Below are 24185 nucleotides of genomic sequence, written 5' to 3'. Positions count from 1 at the left end.
AGTTCCCTCTACCAAACCTCTTGAAAAAGAAACCCAACATATTGTGATATTCCTTATCCCTTTATTTTATTTTAAACTAATATAATTCTCATCTCTTTGTTTTCAGCAATCGGGAGGACGTTAATTCCTAGGTATTTTCGAAGTATATTTGACGGCGGGATTACGGAGCTGTATTACAATCTGAAACATCCGAAGGAGTCGTTTCACAACACTAGTATAACTTTGGACTGTGATCAATGTACAATGGTGACGCATCACGGCAAACCAATGCTCACCAAGGTATTGCTCCATGTGTGAAAGGGGCTGGCTTGTCCAATATCTTGTCTGTCATTATTAATTAAATAAATAAATGACCTAAACAATTTGGCAAACCCTGTCAAGGTCCTTCTTTGGTCAAGTAAAAAAAAAAGAGTTTGAACGGTAGCAGATAGAAAAAAATTGCAATCCCCTTGTAAAATTTTGGAATTTGGGAAAGGGTAGGTCCCGACCTCAGCACGTAATGTGGTCTAAATTACTTATACTGTGGACCATTGGCATTGATATAAGTAGGGCCATCGCATCGGCTATAATAAACGTCTTATGTCTCTACGACCTGGTTAGATCTTTTGTGACCGTGGACCGTATATTATTATTTTTAGCTTTTGGATAAAACAATTTGATTTAAAACTTTTTAGCCAGTTAAATTACTTAATCTAAGAGTTACCTTTAAATGGTTAACTCTTTAACCAGGTTTGAACTCTAATTTTGGCCTCAGGGCATACATTATTTATACTGTGGACCATTGTTGAGGAGACTGAAGGTCTACAGTTAACTGTGTTGAGGATACAGTTAACTGCAGACCTTTATTAGTCTCCTCACCAAGGGTCCATAGTAGCACAAATACCACATACATATATGTTTACATGATTACTAATCCCGGCATTTCTTTCTACCCTCCACAGGTGTGTACAGAGGGGCGCCTTATCTTAGAATTTACATTCGATGATCTCATGAGGATCAAGTCCTGGCACTTTGCAGTCCGACAACATCGAGAACTAGTACCTAGGACGATAGTGGGTATGCAAGACCCCTCCATGCTAGAACAATTGACCAAAAATATCACTAGGCAAGGAATCACCAACTCAACGCTAAATTATTTAAGGGTAAGTACCATCTACCAACAGTCTCACAAGGCCAGGAATTGGGGCCCACGCAGCCTGCTTGAATTTACATATTGAGTAGCTATTTGTGTTTAGCTACCAGTAGCGGCAAAAATAACCAAGATTGAAAATTAAATGTTGTGACATGGTAACAATAATACATCTTCTTTTTCTTCGCCTTTTCCCATGTACAGACGGGGTCGGCGTTTTTCGTCATTCTCTCCATCAGCTCTAACTAGGGTGATTGCTTTGGGCTGACATTTGGTTTTGGCTACAAATTTTACGAGTGGATGCCCTTCGCACTCAATTTTTGCTATTTCTTTAGCAAGGGAAATTTCAGGCCGGTATACTCCCTGTTTAATGTCCCTCAGCCAGACTAAGCTGGTCTACTCCCTGTTTAACGTCCCTCAGCCAGACTAAGTTAATTCCCTACTGTGCTCGTGTAATCCAGGATCCAGGCATAATCGTATACGTGTCTGGCTGTCACATTTGCACAACTGACTAAAAATTTCAATAGCAGGCAATTTATTGTTACTAATGGTATTTCATTTCTCCCTTCATTTCAGTTATGTGTGATACTAGAACCGATGCAAGAGCTCATGTCCCGTCACAAAGCGTACGCCCTGTCACCGCGGGACTGTCTGAAAACCACCCTGTTCCAGAAGTGGCAGCGCATGGTGGCGCCGCCTGGTAAGCGAGGTAGATATTGCACTTTGAGTTTCTAAAAAAAAAATGGGCACTAGGTTAAAGCAGAAATTTCATTACTGAAATGGCGGTTTTTTACTGAGAGAGAAAGACAAAAAGTTTATTTGTTCTCATTTTTCTTAACAGGGTAATTTATTATTTATTAGATTTATTTACATTACAATGCATTTCTTTTCATTGGTTCTTCAAAAGCACAAACTTCTCACTTGTTTACAGTGTTTACTCCACATGTTACAGCTCATTCACATGTTGCATTACTCAGTCCTTGCACTTTGAGTGTTACATCGGTATTTCATTATTTGCCTCTTGTGCAATTATCTTTCAACTTATTGTTTCGTTACAAAATTTTCATCAGTAAATGGGTTCTTCAAATTAAATTGATCCCAAGGGCAAGGTAAACCTAGACCCTTGACAAATGGAGTGTGTTCATGTAGACTGTGTGTGGTTTGGACAATTAAACATGGGTAGAGACCATCACCCCGGTGTATGGCTGATAAAAACGTCTTTTCTTTATTCTATCATCACCATTCGGCTACAGCTGAAGCCGCTACAAAAAATGGAGTGTGTTTTAAGGCATATGAACTTTTTTTTTAACGGCTTCCTTTTAAGTAGCAGGATTCTCCTAGAGGAGCTCTTCCACACGACCACTCAAGTTTCTTCTTTCACTGTGAGCCTTTAAGATATTTCACTAGGGAGGTCTTGAAATCCCCAAGGGAGGAAAAAGCCCCAAACTTCAATGCATTTTTCACATGTTATTCTGAGGCAGATAACAAGGTGCCAGTTTACTTATACACTTGGCTAGGTTTATTGAAGAGAGCTTTGTGTACAGCAGCTAGGTCTGGGAATACAGTGTTAGCCTTGGTAGCGGCAGGGAGTTTGGGAGCAGCGGGAACTCTGAAGAGGAAAAACAAAAAACATTTTAATATACCTAGGTAAAAGAACAACGTCTTCACTTGACTAGTAACTTTGGAAACTGTAAGTAATTTTATTTTACAATCATAGATAAAAACAATCATAAAATTAAAAAAACCCACAGGAGCCGACATGTTTCGTCATCTCCTGATGACCTTTTCAACCCTAATAACTTGTAAAAAACCCACAGGGGTTTTTTAATTTTATGATTGTTTTTTCGAGTAAAATAGTATTTAAGATCTAGATCCGTTGTTTAGTGGTAGTCTCTGTTGGAAGGCGACGCGTTTCTGTTGTCTCCGCTCTTGTTTTGAAAACAAAATTACCAATTCCCGTCGAAATGTTTTTTCCCTCCTGTCCCCTGTCCCTCTCTTTAGACAAGTCGTCCACCTCAACACCCACCAACTTGCCCCCCATTTCAGAATCCCAGAGGCCGGCCAACAAGCGACGGAAACGAAAGGGGTCCCAGTCTGGGGGCGCGGCGAACAGTGCCCCTCCCGCCCCGAGCAAGAAAAGGTCCCCGGGGCCCAACTTCTCCCTAGCCTCTCAGGTGAGTCCCGTTCTGTGTTGATTCTACTGTCTTGGGTTCAATCCCCCACGGACACATGGAATTTTAGACTTATTTTCACACCAAGTGACGAGGTCAGGTGTGATATTTGAATTTAGGATTCACACCTGCCTCGGTGGTGTAGTAGTCAAGACGCTCGCCTGGTAAACAGGACGGCGTGGGTTCAATCCCAGTCGAGGTATGAATTTTATCCTCAATGTAAATTGAGAATTTGATCACAGTAATAGTAGTAGTAGCCTACTGCTGGAGTAAAGGGACTTTTCATTCCTATACGAGCAGTATGACAAAACCACTAGCTATTTGTACCTACTTGGAAAAATAAAAAGATTCTCTGCTTGGTTATGTTGGGAAGTTTATTCCTGGGGTTACCAATATTAAGGAAATTTCAAATAGCCCCCCTCCCCCCCCTTGTTATTACTTTTATTTTCTCCGCCATTTTTTCGCTCCCTCCCCTCTGCTTTGTATCACATGTGTTTTGGAAAGATTTCCAATGTGAAGAATTGGATTCATCCAGATTGCGGTCTATAAAATCTCTTTTTTTTTTTATTATGCCACAAGCCAATGTTGATGGCAAGGGCCACAAGTTAACTTTAAACTCGGTTTAATTATTAAATCAAAAGGTTTAAACTCAGATTAGCAAAAAGTTTAACCTGCCTCGGTGGCTTGGTGGTCAAGACGCTCGCCTGGTAAACAGGAGGGCGTGGATTCGATCCCAGCCGAGAATTTGACAACATAATAATGGAGCTTTAAGGGTTAGTTGGTAGAAAACGTCTTCGGCGCTAACCTCGCCTAGTGGTTACCTTCCACTCAAGAGTCTATTATTTTATTATATTTTTATAACCCCAGATTTAATTTTTTTTTCCGGCCGTAACGTAGCGTAGATTGAAGCATGCCCGCAATCTGTATAATTCCATTGTATTACACACACGTGATTTTAAAACAAACGTCTTTCTGTTTCTTCTCCTCCCTCGTCTTTTCCCTTTTCCTCACGCACTCTCAGTTTTTGCACACGCAGGACGTGATGGTGGTGGGCGAGCCTTCACTCATGGGCGGAGAATTCGGAGATGAGGACGAGCGACTTATCACCCGCCTAGAGAACACCCAATACGATGCCGGTGCCAACTGTCTAGACCATGACCCGCATTTCAGTGATTCCCCGTCGTGGGGTGGCGGGGCCCCGGACCGAGGCCCCCCACAGGGCAACACCCCGTCGAGCCAGGACTCGGATAAGAAGTCCCCGGCCGTGTCGCAGTAAGTTACTAGTCAAGTGAAGACGTTGTTCTTTTACCTATATTAATATGTTGCTACTTGACAGATTGACTCTCCTAGAGAAGTACAAAAAACATTGTTAGAGCCAGCCTAGTTAGCTTGGGGGAAAGCGCTAGGTCCTAGGTCACGAGTTCGAGTTTTTCTTACAATGATTTTATCTTAAACAGATATGGTTCGTTCTCTGAACGGCTGGTTTTCTCCTATCCTGTTTCCCTTATAGTTCCTCTATCAAACCTCTTAAAGTTAAAATATGTTAAAGTTAAAATACAAGAAAAAAAGGTATTTTCCTTCTTTTAAGAGGTTTGTGAGATAAATGTAACAACGAAGGTTTTTCATTCCGGAAATCAAAGAGAGAAACAGGAAAAAGCAAGCCGCTAGGTATTTGAAAAAAAAAGTTCCTAAATTGGTGGCTTTGGCAATTTTGGTTCTTTTACCTAGGTATATTGAACCCACGCCCTCCTGATTACCAGGCGAGCGTCTTAACCACTACACCACCAAGGTAATACTCACAGGGGATTACTCAGAGCTCGCGGTGTCACCAGCATACACTTCATAGGCTGTTTATCTAGCTGTCGGTTGTGATAGGTTTCGACCGCCTTGATAGCATCTTTCTGGTGTGTGTATATAACTTCCGCTGTACCGGGGCGTACCACACGGGATGCAATCAGAGGACCGATGTCTTCAAATAATTCCTGAGGGGAAGATAGGAAAAAGTCAAATTTGTAAGCTTTGGTGAGATCCTCTTAAGTAATCAAGTATTCGTCTTCTTCTTTTCATTTACTTGAGTTCTAAGAACTTTTTTTTTTCATAATAAAAAAAGATCAATGATACAAAGAAATATCAACAAGGGAGGTCTTAATGTCCCGAAGTCGTAGTGAGGAAGACAGGAAAGGAGAAGGCCAGCCGTTCCGAGAACGAACCTTACATGCTAAGGATAAAATGCCGCCCGGGGCGGACTTTATCCTGAACAGATATGGTTCGTTATTGGAACGGCTGGCTTTCTCCTGTCCTGTCTTCCTTCTCTCTTCGATTTCGGGACGATAAGGCCCTAGCAGTTACAGTTCCCTCTTTTAAACCTCTTTAGTGTCGCAGTGATAGTGACTGGAACCCGGACCCGCTAGGACCAAACGCAAGTATACACGACGCAAGATAATCGAGTAGACACCGGGGGACACCGTGTGGTTACCAAACACAAGCGAGTGAAATGAGCCCTGGGGACGAAATGACCCCAAATTCAGTACAAGTTTAGGGATCTATATTTCTGGAATGAAAATGGTTAGTCAATGGACTATTCTAGAAATAAATCTCAAAGTGTCGCAGTGATAGTGACTGGAACCCGGACCCGCTAGGACCAAACGCAAGTATACACGACGCAAGATAATCGAGTAGACACCGGGGGGACACCGTGTGGTTACCAAACACAAGCGAGTGAAATGAGCCCTGGGGACGAAATGACCCCAAATTCAGTGCAAGTTTAGGGATCTGTATTTCTGGAATGAAAATAGTTAGTCAATGGACTATTCTAGAAATAAATCTCAAGTCATTGTCGGAATATAGATCGGCTTAATTCACCTGGGTCTATGGTAGCCTGTTTTGACAATTAGGGTCAAATTGTAAACAAGGATTGTCTGTGATGTTGAGTTACAGGAGGAAGGCAGGTCATTCATGTCAGCTTTGGATAGATTCATGGCCAGAACAAGAATCTGATATTAAAGTTTGTTTAATTTTACCTTTTAAATATTGAAGTAAGCAATCTGGTTGACTAAAAAGATTGAAATCCTCCAATCGGATTGCTTCATCCAAGAGGTAAACCAAGTTCAATCACTAAATTTCATGACTTGACTTGGACTCGAACCACCAACCTCCAGATTCAAAGTCAACCATGTTAACCGCTGCACCACTGAGGTTGATTAGATATATGTAAGAACACAGGGAGAGTGGACTCACACGGAAAAATGGTCTTTACATTGTTTTCATAGGCCTCATAGGTCCCAAAATCTCAAGAGCCAATGCCCTTCAGGTTTATCAAAATTGAACAAACCACTGGAGTTATGGCAAAACCAACAGACAAATTCAAATTAATATTGTTGAGATTTTAATATTTATTCGAACAATACTTTGTGGCACGTACCTATTAATTAATGACAAATTTTATTCATGACAAGCTTTTATCCTGTTACAATTTTTTTTTTCCAAGTTGGTAAGTAAAGTTTTTCCAAGTTAATAAGCAAAGTCTTTCCAAGTTGGTAAGTAAAGTTTTTCAAAGTTAGTAAGTACAGTTTTTTACCTGGTAGAGAAGACATCCAGAGGACTGTAATACAAGTCAGATGATGATGAATGATATAGTACAGGATCAGGACGTACAATGGGCTGGAATGAGAAGAAACGTTGATTTCATTTACATCATTGTATAACTATGTACTTTGTTTTTATTTATTTACTAGCTGAATTCCGTCGCTTCGCTCCGGAATCCCGCTAGTTCATCCCAAGGCATGGCCAAACTTGAAGAAAAGGCATGGCCGAACTTGTAGAAAATAATAAAAAAAATACGGTCGCCCTGCGCGCTCCCTATTAGCTGCATAGTTATCAAACTAAAAACATAAACGAAACTCAAAATGTTGGTCGGGAGCAGAACATTTCTATCCCGCAGTCTCTGCACTCTGTGTATTTCTTATGGAGATTTTAGCGATCAAAAATTGATCATATCTCGGATTAGATTTTTGCAAAATCCTTTCTTATTGCACACCTAGACCATAAAAGGAATATTCCTACCAAATTTCAGCTTTCTAGGTGTTGCGGTTCAGGAGATAGAGCGATCAGTGTGTGAAATGTGAGTGAATGGATCTTGATTTTATAATATAAGATTTATTTATTTATTTACTTTCTATTATTATTATTATATATTTTTTTTATTTTTTTTTCGTGATGAGGATTTTATCCATTTGGCAAACAAAATAAAAATACCTAATTTTCCTCCTAACAATTTTTTTCCTTTTACTTTCTAAAAAAAAAAAAGCTTCATGATTCTCACAGAGAGAGTTCTTCCACCCAACCAATAATCTCATTCAGCCTGAGTGGGGTGGGATGCCAGCAGCACATGAGCTTACTATTCTAGATAAAAAAAAACCCCCACACACAATGTTGCTTAGCTTCAGTGATGTAAAGGGTACTGATGCATTGAATGTGCAAAGGCCACTGACTTTATTGAGGGGGAACTCTGTGAAGAAGACAGACCTATGGTACTAGCATGCAAGCTCAGTATAATAAGCACTGAGTTTCTACCCATACTGATGTTTGCTACCATTGTAAAAATGTTCTTGTTCTACAGACATACAAATAAAATGTCCTGGTTCTTGTTCAGAAGTCATGTCAATGGAAAATTGTTACAAAAAGGTGTCACAAATGAGCAGTCACCTGTGTTATTATAGGGTTAAGTTAAACACAAAAAAGCAGCTTTTTTTTAGGCTTTTGAATAATTACCAATGACCATTTTATACTATGAAATGTCAGCTTACATCAACATGTACAGGTGCATCTAGATCCGTCCATTCCATGTCGAGATGTGACAATAGCGGGGCCCTCAGTCCAGCACTGTGATAACTTGGTGTGAAATTGTTACGGATAGTGCGTTGAATTGGAACGGTAATTGTTGGAGGACCTTGCCTTTGAGACCCTGTTGAGAGAAAAAAAAATTGTAACATTAGTTGACATTCTCATTAGTTACCCCCAATGACAAAAAGTGTCGGACAAATGAGAAATGTAAAAAAAATAATAATAATAAAAAAAATATTATTATTATTATTATTATTTTTACCAGATACCTCCCTAAATATGTATATTGAAACAATGCAAGTAGGTATGCAACCATGCACTCCCAATTCTGATGAAGCTCCTTGTCTGGAACCTCTTTTGAACAAGCCACTCAACCATAGATATTAGAGCTCTACTTTGAACATGGAAAATAAGAAGTAAGTAAGTAAGTAGGTACATATATATATTATAACTGTATTTGTATGCTTTAACTTGACCGTTTTGCATTTGGTTTAGATGTCTGTCTGTATGTTCCGCTATAACTCCTGATTGCCTGGTCTGATTTGATGAAATTTGGTACACATCTTCATCAAATCAAGGCACATTGCTAATTGAAATTTGGGGCCCCAAAGTTGAATGGGGCCCCCGTTACGATCTTTCAAAACTTTATGATCCCCCAATACAGTTGCCATGCATATCAATATACATATTCAATTATTCATATGCGTGGGAAGTTAAGATGATAAAGCCTTGACAATCTTACAAAGTTTACAATATCTATGACTTACCCAAGTAACCCAGATCACTCTGTACTGTACGTTGAATAATACCCACAGGTCGTGGGGCAATGGGAGAAGTCCTGGCTCGGGAATTCAATTTCCCACGTAAATCTTTCGGCTTTGCAACTCGGCTACTATTACTCTGGAGAACTTTGTTCAGTTTCAGTCTTGCATCCTTTTGGGTGATTTTGGATCGAGCATCTACCACTGTTGATCTGGTCTTGGCAATGATTTTTTGACGAGCATCGGGAATGTGTTTCTTGACATTCTGCTGTATTCGGTTTGCTGATTTTAGCATGAAAGGTTTTCTTGTTGGGTTCTGAGGTTTGTTTGCTTGTGAACTAGAAGATAAAGACATTGTTTTATTTACTTTTACCCAAGCCCAAAGACCACAACATTCTACCACACTGTTGGAATCACACATTCTGTATCTATTCCTTATGTCAGACCATCTGTCAGATTGTCTCTGTGAGACCACAGTCTGTCAGATGGTCTGAGGTAGCATGAGTAGGGGACATTAAATCAAACTGTCAAGCTATCGAGTACTCATTAAATGGCAAGTTGACAAGATAAGCCTTAGAATAGGATGTTATTTTTTATTTTCAACATGTTTCTTGTAAGCGCTAGGCCGCGGGTTCGATTCCCAACGCCAAATCCAAGAAGTGAAATGGCCAGCCTAGTTAGCTTAGTTGGTAGTGCGTCTGCCTTGTAAGCGCTAGGTTGTCGGCATAAATTAAGTTAAGGTTCAGCCAGCCTAGCTAGCTTAGTTGGTAGTGCGTCTGCCTTGTAAGCGCTAGGCCACTGGGCTCGATTCCCGGGGCGGATTTTATCCTGATGGGATAATGTTTGTTCTCGGAACGGCTGGCTTTCTCCTATCCTGTCTTCCTTCTCTCTTTGCCAGCCTAGTTAGCTTAGTTGGTAGTGCGTCTGCCTTGTAAGCGCTAGGCCGCGGGTTCGATTCCCGCCCGGGGCGGGGATAATGTTCGTTCTCGGAACGGCTGGCTTTCCTCCTATCCTGTCTTCCTTCTCTCTTCGATTTCGGGACGATAAGACTATAATGTTCGTTCTCGGAATGGCTGGCTTTCTCCTATCCTGTCTTCCTTCTCTCTTCGATTTCGGGACGATAAGACCAAAGCAGTTACAGTTCCCTCTGTCAAACCTCTTAAAAAAAAAAAAAAAATTATTTTCAATGTTTCTTTAATGCATCCTTCAAAGTCAAAGGTGCTCTTATCAAGAGTGTACAGGTACATTTCTAAACAGACTCTCCGTCAACTTACCCCAATCTGTTGCGAAAAGGTGGCTTGATGTGTTTGCTCTTAATGATCTCATCCAGAGATTGTTCCATGATGAACTAGACAAATAACTCAATCTGAGATCCTAGAGGAGTTTTATTTGATGAAAGTCCAGAAAGTCCAAAAGAATAAAGGAAAAAATTTATACTACCTAATTTATAAATTCAAAAATTAAAGAATTTTCACGTTCACGGCTGTCGGCTGTGGGCTGAAAAGTAGAGATAAGTACAACTTTTGTGCTGAGTTATAAATTATTCTACTTACTACCTATGTACCTATATGGGAACGTGAGTATACATAAGTATATTTTTACATATATTTTGTTCTAACATTTTCTTTGTATAATAAAAGGCACGAATGAAACAGTAGAGGTAGGTAGACTATTATAAATTATTATGTAGTGGCATGACGAAAAGTAGGTAAATCTGACATCTCCACCAACCTTTCTTACGTTGCGCATTGCATACTCAAATAGTTACACGGCGTTCATACAAACTGTACCACACTCGCTATAGGTACTGAGGTACCTTCTGAAAGGCTGTGATTTTTTTTTTTTTTTTTTTTTTTTACTTTTTTGTACTCAACACAAGAGGGTGCGCGTTAATTTAGACCGGGGCTACAGACTCATGTAAATGGCGCTGCTGAGCATTCTCGAAGCAATCTCAAAACAGTCTCCGAGAATACTCAGTCAGAGATCAAACATGACTTGTAGCTCGGGCCTTAACGCGCATTGAAACCGATTTTTTTCGCTTGATCACTCATCAAAATACGCTCAAATTTGGCTTATCAATGCGCGGCAAAATTCAAATTCAAAAGGCGAAAAAATCATGGCATTTATAAGAAATCAATTTTCGTGATTTCTGATAAGATTTTCTTGATTTTTCCTTCGAGTTTTCCTCCTGTTCATCTTGTTAAATACTCCAGGAAATATTATCAGATTGTAATTTTGCAACGGTAAAAAATCTCATTACTTGTGTTGGAGTTGAAAACTTTCACAAAAATGTGTTCATGTTGAACACATCCTCTTCTAAACACTAGCTGTGAAAGCTCAACTACTGTCATTCTAAACCAAGGATTATTAGCTGTTCATAGGTAAGTTCTCCTGTTTGAAAGAAGTTAGGTAAAAGCGGCTGAGAGGTCATCATTTTCATAGGTTGGATTTCCAATTTCCAGACTTTGCGGCGTCGCGCAACTAATAATAGCGCAACTGAAGGTAGAAACACACGACCATCGCGTCAAGTCACGTAAGCTCATGGGGAGTCAGAAAGATGTAGTTCAAAGATCTCCCATAATATTGTAGATAATCTCGTTCAGGACAGCCACACTACTATCATGTCACGTGATGGTAGTGTGCTTCCAATGTGCGACAGGCCTTGGAAGGGTAATCGACCTCGATATGCGATGCTCAAAGGCGAAAACCATTGAGGTGTGAAGATTGACACCAGTGACAAAACAAGTTATACGGACGCACTTAGTGTCAAAATGGTGAGAGGTTATGGGGACCGGCACAAAGGATTGATGGAGGCTTTACGTCACTGTACAACTGTTGAGGTCTTTGGTGATAAAGGAGTAAATGAAGGTGAAACATATATATCATCAACATAGGACGTGCAGAATCAACAACATTTTGTGAGCACTGACAATTGAGTTTTAAAGGTGATTATGATTTGTAAGTTCATTAAATCATTAGATCAATAATAGGTACCTACCTACTAGCGAAAGATGGTGCAGTAAATGCAAGATTTGATTTGGCAGTATTGAATTGATAACTTTGCGGCTTACCATCAGTTTGGGTAACATCTTCTTTGCCTATGAAGGTTTGGATGGGGGACCTCGAAAACATAATTATAATTAACATACCTAAATAGTACTGGCATCAGTATTTGAACCATTCCATCGGTTCAATCAATAGGATTTCATCATTTTGTCGGCGGGCTTAAGCCTGTTTACCACAATTTAGTACCTACTTCAACAGTTGAACACACATCAAGATCAACTTGGAAACATTCCAACCCTCTATCGACACCCAACCCGTTCTAAGTGGTGTCCCTTGAGGCGGATTATTGTTTGATCCTGCAGTTACAATTTCCACAACCTTTGTAACTTTGCAAACAACCCATAGATTATGTATTCAAACATCTACAGAACCGTTCAGAACCTAGCTCTGAATTCATAAACAGATATACCACCTACTCCAGCCTGCAGCCCGAGAGCGGAATATAAAACATCTCTCCTACTTAGTAAATCACAACTTAATCAGCACACAATAATGTTATTATCTATAAAGTCATTCCACATAATGTAACGTCAGATAGAGCTGGAATTCTCTAAACAGTATAAGAAAAAAGCCTACAGCCAGATTGTCTAATGCCAGTTATCAAATATAAAACATCTCTCCTACTTAGTAAATCACAACTTAATCAGCACACAATAATGTTATTATCTATAAAGTCATTCCACATAATGCAACGCCAGATAGAGCTGGAATTGACTATAACATACACAGTCGTGTAAGATATCCAAGCTCTTCCTATCCTGTCTCCGAAGCTTGAGTTTGCACGCTTTCACATCATCCGAGCTGTCTGAATGTTTGGAGCTACTGGAAATATGAGCTAGTGGTGTTTGTCTGCTGAATGTTCTTCTACTCTTGGATCTCGTGGAATCCCAAGGGACGCGTCGGGTAGACGGACTCGCTATGTAGATAGTTTTACTTTTTTCGTTGAACTTTTGTTTTTTCTTGATACTCTCTACAATTGTATCCAGCTCCTCACTCGTTAGTTTTGCCAACATTTTCTTGGGGATTTTGAAGAGCATCTCGTCTCGATAGAAATAATGAAAGTCAGTATCAGTAAGCTGAGAGCTATCTTCATCTTCATCGCCGATTTCTATCACATCGTCCTCATGCTTTGTCTCCTTACGATCTGATTTAAATATATGACGGAACTTGGCAAATACTTTACCTATACGAGATGCGTTACTCTTCTGCCGTACCATAGTGTTATCGTATCGTTTAGACCAGAAGTACTATTTATTATGTGTGGCACAAGGTCCTATGTTAGTGCAGATGTATAAAAATATTTTAGTTACTCATGTTTTTAATTTATTGTGTATGTGAATGAGGATAGTGTAAATGTGGTGTAGGAAATTTTGACCCAGAGTTACATTTGAATGTGAAGGAACTTTGTTTTGCGTGTTTTTATTTTTTATTTAGTTGTGGCTAAAAAAGAGTTGTGTTATGAATTAGATGTTAATTATCATGAGATGAGGATTTTTAAGGCTTATCACAATAAAATAAAATGATGCGAAGTGAAGCGATCATCCATACAAGACGTATTTCATTACTGGTGCAATATAAGAAAATGTGCTAGAAACGTTATTTAAAGAAAATAGATTCTGGGATTCAGGAGAGAACTTACCTGTAGCCATAAAACAAATGAAGCCATAGGTTGCACAAACAAATTCCTAATAATTATGCGATAGCAGAATAAAGAAAAGATGTCTTTTTGTATCTGCTATACACCGGGGTGATGGTCTCTAGCTCTAGCCATGTTAATTTGGCTAGCTCGTCCTGAACCGCAGTCAACCATCGTGAGGACTGGTAGCAGTCTGGCTAGGGGACGTTAAACAGAGAGAAGACTAGCGTCTGGCTGTGGGACTATAAACAGGGAGGAGAACAGCTAACCCTAACCAGCCTAGCAAGCTGGCAGTTCTTCAAAGGGTTCTCTCTGCTTTTAAAGACCAAGCACAAGACCAAGCACTACCAGTGAGTGCTAGGCCACGGGTCAATTTCCACTCGGAGCAGATTTTATCCTGAACAGATAATGTTCTCGGAAAGGATGGCTTTCACCTATCCTGTTTTCTTCATCTCTACGATTTCGGGACAAGACCTTAGCCGTTACAGTTCGCTCTATCAAAACCTCTTGGAGAAAAAAATAAAGTTTACAGAGTTACCAAAATGATAATTATCAAAGTGAGAGACTTACCAATCAAAGTCCTTAGCACATACTGGAACACCACATCCAAACATATCCACTACTTTCATAGGCAGATCCAGACCACTGGATGATGTGTGAAGACTTACTCCTAGGTCTGCACAGCCTGAGGACAAAGTAGGGGAAAGTTCAATTGTTGTAGACCTCACTCCAGTGCAATTTGCAATAGTCCTAAACGAAAATGGACGCGGCACACAAGGAATCAAGAAGAGACCGCCTTAACACAGACCTCACTCACAACTCAGGCCCTTGTGTTCTAGGCTAGTAGTTCACAATAATAGCTTTTTAAAAATACCTCAGGTTCGGTATTGATGTACCAAGCAGTTGAAAGGCCCTCAAAAGATAAGATTAAGAAAGTCAGAAAAAGTTAAAAGCAACCCTTTTCAAAACTAAGGCTACATCGGACTCTTTTATACTAATCTATTACTTAAATCTACCCAAAAACAACCTAGTTATCTCCGAGGATAACACACCCGCGTTGTAAGCGCTAGGTCGCGGTTTTGATTCCCACCCGGATCAAATATTATCCTCAACAGATTAGGTTCGTTCTCGGAACGGCTGGTTTTCTCCTATCTTGTCCTTGTTCTCTTCGATTTCGGGACAATAAGACCTTGGCAGTTACAGTTCCCTCCGTCTAACAAACCTCTAAAAAAAAGTCTGAAGTCCAAGAAGTTATTTGAATTCCTTGGATTGATGAACTTACCAATCAGTACAGGGTAATCCTCAGCAGTTAGCCAAGGGGTATAGATGGTAATTTTAGACCAGTGTTTGAACGCGATTTCATCCAGGTAGTACTGTTTCATTGGGCCTTTCCCTGTTACTATGACAACCAGGGGTTTAGTACTGTTTGGATCATGGTCGTATACTGCAAGGAGGTACCTAAAGGATACAAGGCTTGAAAAATAGAAGTACATTTATAAAGTGGTGCAATATGTATTGAGATAAAGGGACTACTACATGTCCTAAATTGACAATCTAAACAAAGCACTATGCCAGTGATTCCCAAACTGGGGTCCGCGGCCCCCGAAGGTCTTCAATTAAAGTAAAAAAGGGGCTGTGTAGAAAAAAAGTTTGGGAACTGCTGTAATATACTAAACATTTCTTCATCTATTTTTCAACCCAACCTAGCCTAACCCTGTGTATTACCACCACCTCAACGTGCTATCATTTCACGTGAACAAAGGCAAAGCATTAGCTTTCCAATTCTCATGCCAGCTCTGTCGTCGGAACACACTCACTTGGTCTCCCAGTTTCTGGCGCAATGAACTGTCACTGAAGCAGAGACTGATCTGGTGCGCCAGTTGTTGTGCTGTGTCAAATACAAACCCGTTCTCACCATGGTGCACCAGCTCGTTCAAACTGAAATAGAGAGGAGAAATCAGAAATCTCAAGTACAAAAATTGGAAATCAAATCAACGTTTTCGCCATTAAAAATAAACTAACGCTGCCAGCCATTTGGTTGGTAGTGCGTCTACCAGTGACTGACTGTCAGAAACAAAGAAACTTTACCAACTGGTAGGGGTCAGATATTAAAAACTTACTCAACATTCCAATTCTCCTTCAAATCTGTTCTCATGGCTCTGGTGACACACAGGTTGGCTTTGGAAAATCTACCAAAATATCTCTCATACCATTTTGATATTCTTACTATGGGGTGCTGCTCATTCAGAGACAAGCTCAGTATTGTAAATGCATAGTTATGCCAGTCAATAATGAATTTAACTCTGTACAGGACACAGTATAGCCAACATATGAACATGGTTGGAATAGCAGGAGGGTTTTGCAGTAGCAGGTGACTTGGTATGGATGTTAGATTTTTGTTGAGACACCAGAACAAGGTGACAGCTTGGAATAGGACTTTGAATATGAATGCAAACATGTTGGGCATATCTGAAAATGAGGAAGGTACAGAAGTTGATCAAGTGGTTGACACACATAAGCTTACTATGCTAGAGCAATAAATGAAAAAATCATCATGGCTATGTGTGTCTTGTTGGTGGGCAGTTTTTTTACTCCTCCTTCTTCTTTCTTTTTTTCTTTAGCACATCAATCTAAATCTAAAATATAAAAAAATGGCTGGCTTCCTCATAAGCTGTTCTCTTTCTCTCTTTGCTTTTGGGACATTAAGACCTCTATTAATTGTTACAGTTTCTTCAATCAGACCTTAAAATAAAAATAGTAAGAAGAAGAGAAAAAAACTTACATTTCTTGAACTCTGGAACAGGTTGCAAGTACGGGAAGTGGACACTGTCTGATTGTAACAAGTCTTTGATGGGTATTGATCCTGCATACCCCACTAGGTCAACGGAGAAACCTTCCTTGGCCAGAGACAATGCATGATATTGCATACGGGGACTCCTCCCAATGTCTCCGAGAACCACAATACACACTTTCTTCTTGTCACAATCTGAATTTTCTGACATTGTTGGTTGGTAGCTCAAACTAAACAACAGATAACAATAATTCAAGAGATAATTTGGTGTTTCTTAGTGAACCTTAATGAACATTAATTAAGAAGTGCCTGGACAACCTGCATTAAAGAGAACAGTGTTTTCCAATGTAATACTCATAACTAAAATGTACAACTACTGTATTTCAACATTCATCTGTGCTGTGCTTGTCCAAAAGTAGATTTCAACATGAGACTATTGATCTAAGTAGAAATTCCTCTAATATCAAATTTAGCATAGTTGACACCTTTCAATGGGTAATTTTTCTTACAAAGAAAGCAAAGCTTAAAAGTGCATACTTACATTAAAGTCTCAGATGGGAATCATGAATGAATTTGTAACGTACTGTTCTGACAACAGTTTTCTGTTTCCTCTAGCTTTACCGTCTCTACTCTAGGATAGAATACAACGGAGTAGATTTAAATTAACTTGACACGAAAGAGAAGAGGATAAAAGATAAAACACGAAAACTCAGCAAATTAATAAACACTTGTTCACACTTCACCGCCACCTACACCTAACAAGAAAAAATCTTATCAATTTTCAAAAATTCCCGCTCCCCGCTCTAAAAAATCAAAGGCGAGTTTTTCAAATGGCGATTTTTGATCACTGCCGATCACTTAAAAAAATTCGCTCTACACGAGCAACAAAATTGTGGCGGTAAATTTTAAATTTGTGTTTGTGTATTTGGATTTTGGAGTTGGGGTGTTGGGGAAATTTGGCTTTTTTAAAAGTTTTTTTGCTGATCTTTGGATTATCTTGCCAATTTTTTAATAATATAAATTACCTTTTTCCCTATAGGGATCTTTAGGAAACCGTTTTAACCAGTTACCTTTTGAATAACTCTCCATTCAAACCAACTCTTCAATTTACCCTCTTGTTTCAATATTCCAAGTCACTGTACAGTGGTAAGTAAGTTTAATCAACAATACCCTTTACTACTTGAATTTTTGCATAGTTCTGTTTCTGGTGGTTGTTGAAGTACCTTCTCATATTGGCGCACAAGCTCACAGAGCAAGGTTATTGGGTCACACAGGCACCTAACTAATCTTTTGATACTTGATCCAATGTCTGGATTTACAATAGAAAATCCTGAAAACCATGTAGTTTTACAAGGGAAGATACTTACTTTAGGAACATTCTAATGCTGTTGTTTACCAACTTGGGATTGGGATTTACCTATACTTAACCCTTGTGTCAACAGATAGGTACAAATGTACCTTTTTTTAAATATTAAATGTCAATAACTTTTTTCCTGTATGTCCTACAAACCTGAAACTCCGCTTTATCCTCAAGCTGATTGTTGTGCACAAATGTGGTTCCTTTGATGGATTTTGCCTTTATATCATAGGTTAGCCAATGTTTCTTCATTTATGACCAACTATTGTTTTCTAGAACAATAAAATATTTAATTTTGGGTGATGAATCACCAAACTCCAAAGAGGGTGTTTTTTTTTTGTGATATTATGCCATATCTATGTGTCTGAAATGCACTTTTTTGTTAGTTTTTAGTTACTAGTTTTTATATTTTTTTGGTTTCTTTTCCCTTATAAAGTCGTAAATGTTTTGTTTGTAGCTTTAAATTTATGTAAACAAAATCGTATAGTAGTAAAATCAATCGGAGTGACAGTCAATAATTAGAGGAGTAAAAAAGGAGATAAAGCGGTAGGTAACTTCCAAAAAACCTAGATGTACAGAAGTTTGAAATTATTTCAAAATTTTAGTTTGATAAACCCGTCTTATTACACCACTCTTGAAACCACTGCGATATTAAATTTAAATAAAAAAATGTCAAGGGGTTTTCAGATATCCTTCTATAGAAAGAAAATCCATGATTGACCAATTATTTTATTTAGTATATTTACTGTTATTTCTCATTTTCGTTCATTTTTTTAGGCGGGCCTTCGCGGGCCGCGGGTTGGACAAGCCTGGAATAGGTACTTACTTAATTATGAAAAAAAGAAAGCAATAATCTTCTTTTTCTTCGCCTTTTCCCGGCGTTCAGACGGGGTGCTTTTGGTCATTTGGTTTTGGCTACAAAAATTTTACGAGTGGATGCCCTTCGTACTCAACCTTTGCTATGTCTTTAGCAAGAAAAAAATTTCAGGCTAGTATACACTCCCTGTTTAAAGTCCCTCAGCCAGACTAAGCTGGTCTACTCCCTGCACTTGTATTTAGATTCCAAATATTTCAACGGGTTACTTTCTGGTGGTCTCGTGTTGACCCAGCACCTCAGTAAGTAGGAAGTATTGTGTTTCCTATCGCCCATCTGATGAGGGATATATTACGGGATGGGCATGCTAAGACACAGACCACAAGCGCTTAGTATAGCAGTTGTTTCATTGCTACGAAACCAGCCTACTTTGCTTGGTTGGTAGCGCGTCTGCCTTGTAAGCGCTAGGCCGCGGGTTGGATTACCGTACGAATTTATCCTGATGGGATAATGTTCGTTCTCGGAACGGCTGACTTTCTCCTATCCTGTCTTCCTTTTCTCATCGATTTCGGGACGATAAGGCTTTAGTAGTTACAGTTCCCTCTGTAAAACCTCTTGGAAAAAGTCATTGCTATGAAACAAAAAGGGCGGTGAGACACTCTTTTTAAAAAATAAGTACTTACCTATGGTGGTAGCTAAATATTGGCGAAACAGTCCAATACTCTCATACTCAGGTACGATGGGTTTGGAGTCCATCTGAAATTTAGTCATCTTGCCTCTTTCTTAACAATAAGATAAGACAATAGACGCTGTCCGAATTGGATTATTCTTAGCAATTCTTCTTCTGTAGTTAAAATTGGATTGTTCTTAGGACTATTCTCTCTTCTTCTCAAGTCAAAATTGACTGATTATGTCTACTCCCTCCCTTTGTTGGCGACTTTGGCTTGGTGATTGAAATTCGTTCTTTTGTTCAATTTTCAGCTATGGGGATGGCTGTCGAAAATTGAGGATTTGCTCTGCTTTCGAGGGATAATCGTGACAAAATCTGAAGTCCTTTAGAGGTATTTCTTCACTAGTATGTACGGTTTTTCACTAAGGTGTCCGGTTTTATCACTGAGTTGTCCGGACTAAAACGTCCGATTATTTCACTAATTATTGAGGGGTTTTATCTGAGGCTTCCGAATTTTTATTGGGATGTACGAACTTTTCACTAGAGCGTCCGGTTTTTCACTAAGGTGTCCCAATTTTTCACTGAGGCACGGATTATACTCTGTCCAGTTTTTTCAAGCGTGCACTATTTTTATTTTAACTATTATCGGATGTACGGTAGATATTATTGTTCTGGGTATCATATCACTGCGTTTGATTGATGTTGCGGTCATTTTCATATGTTAAGAACTACATAAGAAGAACTACAAAGTGATACAAACACTGGACTGATTAAATGGTCAAACGGATTATAAAAGAAAGTCGGGTATTGTTATGCACTTCTTTGTTTTTATCAGTTAATTGATTGCGTCTGTTTTAGAGGTACAAAAAATGGTTGGTTTGGTTAAAATGTTTGGTTTGAGCTGTCTAAAAAGAGCCACAATACGAAGTTTAACAGTTTCAGTTCGATTTTAGCTGTCTAAAAAGATCCACAAAAATTCTGTTTCAGCTCTAAAAATGTCCTCGAAAAAGTCTACTCTTTAGAGATGGATATTTTATGTAAGTAACTCAATACGGCGAAGATTTTGCGTTCAAATTTTCCGTTTAAAATTGTGTACCGCGTCAATGTGGAAATTTAATGCTCTTGTTTTGTTTGTAAAATGTTCAAGTTTAGATATGTAGTTTTCTCGAAATTGTACGAACATAAAAGGTAATTGAGGGAATAAAATTTACCGGTGCTCTCCGTTTAGTGTGACTCAGAATCAAGTAGGTACCTAAGCTACCTATGCCAGATTGATTCAAGTAGATACGCCAGATTGATTCAAGTAACTATGCCAGATTGATTCTCGTAGTTATGCCAGATCACTCAGAATCAAGTAACTATAACCAGATTGATTCTCGTAGCTATGCCACTCTGAAACTGTCAAATGCGGGCTTCTATTTGGACACCGTACTGTTATCAAGTTCAATCTATTATTGCTCAAACCTATGAGTTTACGTGTGTTTGGTTATTTCTTTATTAAAATTGCAATTAAAGTCGGAATCAGAGGCGTGCCTTTCACATTTTCCTGAAATGAACCTTGTTGCCTTTTGTTGACTAGTTTTTTTTTTTTTTTTTTCTATTACTATTTATTTCTTATGTTTTACGGAGGAGTTCTTCTACCCAAACAGTAGTCGAGCAATTTGAGGTGATTTCATTACACCTATCGAGTACATATTATTATTAAGTTGTGTCCCACACATAGTCGAAGGCCGTCGATCGTCCACCTCGGTGGTGTAGTGGTCAAGGCGCTCACCTGGTAAACAGGAGGACGTGGGTTCAATCCCAGCCGAGGTATGGAATTTTATCCTCAATATAATTTGAGAATTTGACCATAATAGTAGTAGTAGCCTACTGCTGGAGTAAAGGGACTTTTCAGTCCTATGCGAGCAGTATAAATAAGCACTATTATTATCGTCAAGGCGAATCAATGCTGTCCATTCTGTGTGGACAGTTCAATCGACGGACTTTTTTTTTAAGGTTTGATAGAGGGAATTGTAACTGCTAGGGTCTTAATGTCTTATCGTCCCGAAGGCGAAGAGACAAGGGAGACAGGATAGAAGAAAGCCAGCCGTTCTGAGAACGAACATTATCCGTACAGGTGTCTAATTGTAATATCAAATGAAATTTTAAACTTTGTCCTAAACAAATAAGGTTCGTTCTCAGAACGGAAGGATTTCTCCTATCGTGTCCTCTCTTCGGTTTCGTTACCACAGGTTGTGAAAGGGGTTGTGTTTACTTGAGCAATGTTTTGTTCTGATTCACGTTTCTGTTATGTCCCCAGGGACCGGGGTCGCCTGATTATCATGTGATTAATTACTAATAGTATTATTAACATCTGATTAAATTACTATTATCATAATTAATATGTTATTAATATTACTAATATTAATTGAGTTCAATCCGAGGTTGACCTGGATATTAAGTATAGGGAAATCCTCGTTTCATCTCAATCCCGAGTTGGTAAACCCCAGCATTAATCTGTTCAAGCTTTTTTAGATCTCGGCTGGGATTGAACCCTCGCCCTCCTGTTTACCAGGCGAGCGTCTTGACCACTGCACCAGTGATAAGGCTCCCTTTGTTTTAGTTTACAGAAAATAAGGAAGAGAACATTTTAGTTGAAAAGTTCGTGAAAGACTGAATTATATTTTCACCAGACACCCTCATCATCACTGGCCGAGATCAAGACTCTGACATACTATGACATCCCCTTCTCTTCATAAAAAAACAATTGAACAAAATCATTTATACATGACATAATCGTCAAACTTCTTTGGTTGCTTGATAATTCTCTTGGGACGCACATATACTTCTTCCTCCATTTTTGTTTCCCTCTCATCTTCTATTTCTTCATTTCCATCTTCCTGGTCTTCTTATCATCCCCTCTTTATTCGATTCGGTGTACATTATTTTGCTTAGGAAAATTAAAAAAAATGTCAAACCAGGTTCGAACTGCAACTGTTTAAAAAAAAGTTGCTGAAATTACTTTAAATATACTTTGAATTCATAAACCAACTTAATCTATCTTAAAAATATTACATAATTCTTCAAACAGAACGAAATACAAAGCAAAACCAGGTGTGAGATTTTTTCTCTACACGCGTGTACTGACGTTCGGATTTTTTACGCGTGTACTCACGGGTTAACATGTGATTAAATTAGTCATTAATCATGTGGCCCTAAGTTAATTAAACTTTTAATTAAAATGCAGCTCAGTGTGTGTTTGGTGTGCGTTGTGAACGGTTTGGCTTTCGTGTGTGGAAAATGTTCGATTCTTATTTCTAAACGGTGTGTTTATGTTTAATTGTTTAGAAACCATGTGTGATGTTATTTTCGACTTAACCATTTTGGCCCAAAGACCGATAAAATGGAAGGTTACTTAACGAACATTGGCTCAAAGGCTCAATTGGGAAGTTAAAATTACCGAGAGTCGTTAGTGATCGAACTTTTAATTAGCTAGTTAATCATACAATATTTTTTCGTGTGTCCAATTTTACAAGCGGAGCTGGGTGCAAAAAGGGCAATAAATGAAAATCATCAAACTGAGATATTTAACTTTAAAGTTTTCAATTTTTTATCTAAATCCTTGAAAAGTATGTTTACAAAAAACGCTGTAACTCATCGAAAAAAAAGTTATCACTGCAGTTCAAACGCTGGAAGATAGAGCGCACCACATTCAAAAAACCGTTTTACGCAAAAAGGGCAAAAAATCCATATTTCCCTTTTTGCACCCAGCTCCTCAATTGCGAGTATGTACGTAAATTTTTTGAATTTCATTGAATAATTTCTTTCAAATGATAATTTTGGTTGGCGTATTCTCTTCATTGTTGAAGAAGTGCTAATTTTGTTAATGTTCTGTACTTCTCGTGTACCTATTGATTGTGACTCTTAAAGACTGAACTAATGTTCCCCCTAAAGGGATTTCAAAAGAAAAAAAATCAAGTTCTGGACCAGAGTTTAGGTACCTAATGTTTTTCGAACGTTTTGGGTCTAATCTCATTCATCTTAAAACCCTCTTCGTTTTCAATCCCCCAGACCCCCCCACACATCAAATGGACGAAAAAGAACAAGATATCCCCTAAACTTCTTCATCTTATTCATCTTTGACTTTGAACCTTTCCAATTCCCAGATCCAGATGGCCGAGGAAGAGCAAGAAGAAGTGTACGTCATCGAGAAAATAGTCGACAAGAAACTGACCAAGGAAGGGAAAGTAAAGTACTTCCTCAAATGGAAAGATTACCCGGAGTCCGACAATACATGGGAGATGGCCGAGGATTTGGACTGTGATGATTTGATACGGGCGTTTGAAGAGAATTGGGCGGTGGAGCAGGAGGCGAAGAAGAAGGCCGGGGAACCTACTGAGAGTCTGGAGACGGGAGTAAGCGATGAGGAACGTAAGTCATACATATAATTTTTTACTTTCCTTATCCTACCTATAGGAAGGAAAGTCATGTATTTACCTAGGGCTAAAAAAGAGCCCATACATATAATTTTTTACTTTCCTTATCCTATCTATAGGAAGGAAAGTAATGTATTTACCTAGGGCTAAAAAGAGCCCAGGTAATTTTTCTGGGCGTCCAAAGGATTTTAGACCCGTCTACTCTATTTAGGGGACGTTAAACATGGTTTAGACTTATAGCGTCTAGCTGTGGGCCTATAAACAGGGAGGAGAATAAAATACTCTTTACTCGTACAGTGTGCCGAAAATAAAACCAGTTATTAAGATTTGTGAGGGAAGGGTCTGCAATTAACACTGCGACCTCTGTAGATCTATTGTGACCAGTATTTTTCCCCTGATGTCCAAGCTGCTATCCCCGGGCCTTGGATGGAACCTGGAAGCACCCTCACTGGTTTATGATATATTTTTTCCCCTGATGTCCAAGCTGCTATCCCCGGGCCTTGATGGAACCTGGAAGCACCCTCACTGGT

General features: G+C 39.0%; 4 protein-coding genes across 4 annotated transcripts in view; 2 read left to right on the top strand and 2 right to left on the bottom strand.

Annotated features, from left to right (window-relative positions):
* Window positions 1-6263, top strand: part of LOC103508502 (LIM domain-binding protein 2) — a 59764-nt gene extending 53501 nt beyond the window's left edge. The window contains exons 5-10 of the mRNA XM_026823095.1: window positions 107-279; window positions 942-1142; window positions 1706-1829; window positions 3176-3303; window positions 4337-4574; window positions 5912-6263. Coding sequence (XP_026678896.1) covers window positions 107-279; window positions 942-1142; window positions 1706-1829; window positions 3176-3303; window positions 4337-4574; window positions 5912-5913 — 866 coding nt within the window. The 3' untranslated portion in view covers window positions 5914-6263. The remainder of the gene's footprint in view (window positions 1-106; window positions 280-941; window positions 1143-1705; window positions 1830-3175; window positions 3304-4336; window positions 4575-5911) is intronic.
* A 602-nt stretch (window positions 6264-6865) lies between these two features.
* LOC103508501 lies at window positions 6866-10407 on the bottom strand. The gene is made up of 4 exons (XM_026823091.1): window positions 10178-10407; window positions 8910-9241; window positions 8106-8263; window positions 6866-6960 (listed from the first exon to the last, which is right to left on the bottom strand). The coding sequence occupies exons 1-4, from the start codon at window positions 10243-10245 to the stop codon at window positions 6874-6876; spliced, it is 645 nt and encodes a 214-aa protein (XP_026678892.1). The 5' UTR covers window positions 10246-10407; the 3' UTR covers window positions 6866-6873.
* Window positions 10408-13604: 3197 nt separating this feature from the next.
* On the bottom strand, window positions 13605-17159 carry LOC103508500 (chitobiosyldiphosphodolichol beta-mannosyltransferase). The gene is made up of 7 exons (XM_008473051.3): window positions 16938-17159; window positions 16388-16626; window positions 15726-16074; window positions 15358-15543; window positions 14888-15063; window positions 14176-14290; window positions 13605-13608 (listed from the first exon to the last, which is right to left on the bottom strand). Exons 2-7 carry the CDS (start codon window positions 16605-16607, stop codon window positions 13605-13607), a joined length of 1050 nt encoding a protein of 349 aa, XP_008471273.1. The 5' UTR covers window positions 16608-16626; window positions 16938-17159.
* A 5314-nt stretch (window positions 17160-22473) lies between these two features.
* LOC113467098 (heterochromatin protein 1-like) lies at window positions 22474-23682 on the top strand. Its single transcript, XM_026823094.1, has 2 exons — window positions 22474-22629; window positions 23386-23682. Exons 1-2 carry the CDS (start codon window positions 22552-22554, stop codon window positions 23665-23667), a joined length of 360 nt encoding a protein of 119 aa, XP_026678895.1. The 5' UTR covers window positions 22474-22551; the 3' UTR covers window positions 23668-23682.
* The last annotated feature ends 503 nt before the right edge of the window (window positions 23683-24185 follow it).

The sequence above is a fragment of the Diaphorina citri genome, unplaced genomic scaffold (genome assembly GCF_000475195.1).
Source record: "Diaphorina citri unplaced genomic scaffold, Diaci psyllid genome assembly version 1.1 scaffold404, whole genome shotgun sequence".
Lineage (NCBI taxonomy): Eukaryota > Metazoa > Arthropoda > Insecta > Hemiptera > Psyllidae > Diaphorina > Diaphorina citri.
Note: the sequence above shows the minus strand (reverse complement) of the source record. Positions and strands in the feature narration are given on the sequence as shown.

Excerpts from the sequence above, each read along its gene's own strand:
- LOC103508501 (XM_026823091.1), bottom strand. The coding sequence starts at position 10,245 with ATGGAACAATCTCTGGATGAGATCATTAAGAGCAAACACATCAAGCCA. Across the intron at positions 9,242-10,177 it reads CCTTTTCGCAACAGATTGGG|TTCACAAGCAAACAAACCTC; the intron begins GTAAGTTGACGG and ends TTTATCTTCTAG. Across the intron at positions 6,961-8,105 it reads ATGCACCTGTACATGTTGAT|CCCATTGTACGTCCTGATCC; the intron begins GTAAGCTGACAT and ends TTCTCATTCCAG.
- LOC113467098 (XM_026823094.1), top strand. The coding sequence starts at position 22,552 with ATGTTTAATTGTTTAGAAACCATGTGTGATGTTATTTTCGACTTAACC. Across the intron at positions 22,630-23,385 it reads AAAGACCGATAAAATGGAAG|ATCCAGATGGCCGAGGAAGA; the intron begins GTTACTTAACGA and ends TCCAATTCCCAG.
- LOC103508500 (XM_008473051.3), bottom strand. The coding sequence starts at position 16,607 with ATGTCAGAAAATTCAGATTGTGACAAGAAGAAAGTGTGTATTGTGGTT. Across the intron at positions 15,064-15,357 it reads AATGCTTTGCCTTTGTTCAC|GTACCTCCTTGCAGTATACG; the intron begins GTGAAATGATAG and ends TGTATCCTTTAG. Across the intron at positions 14,291-14,887 it reads GGATTACCCTGTACTGATTG|GCTGTGCAGACCTAGGAGTA; the intron begins GTAAGTTCATCA and ends CTTTGTCCTCAG.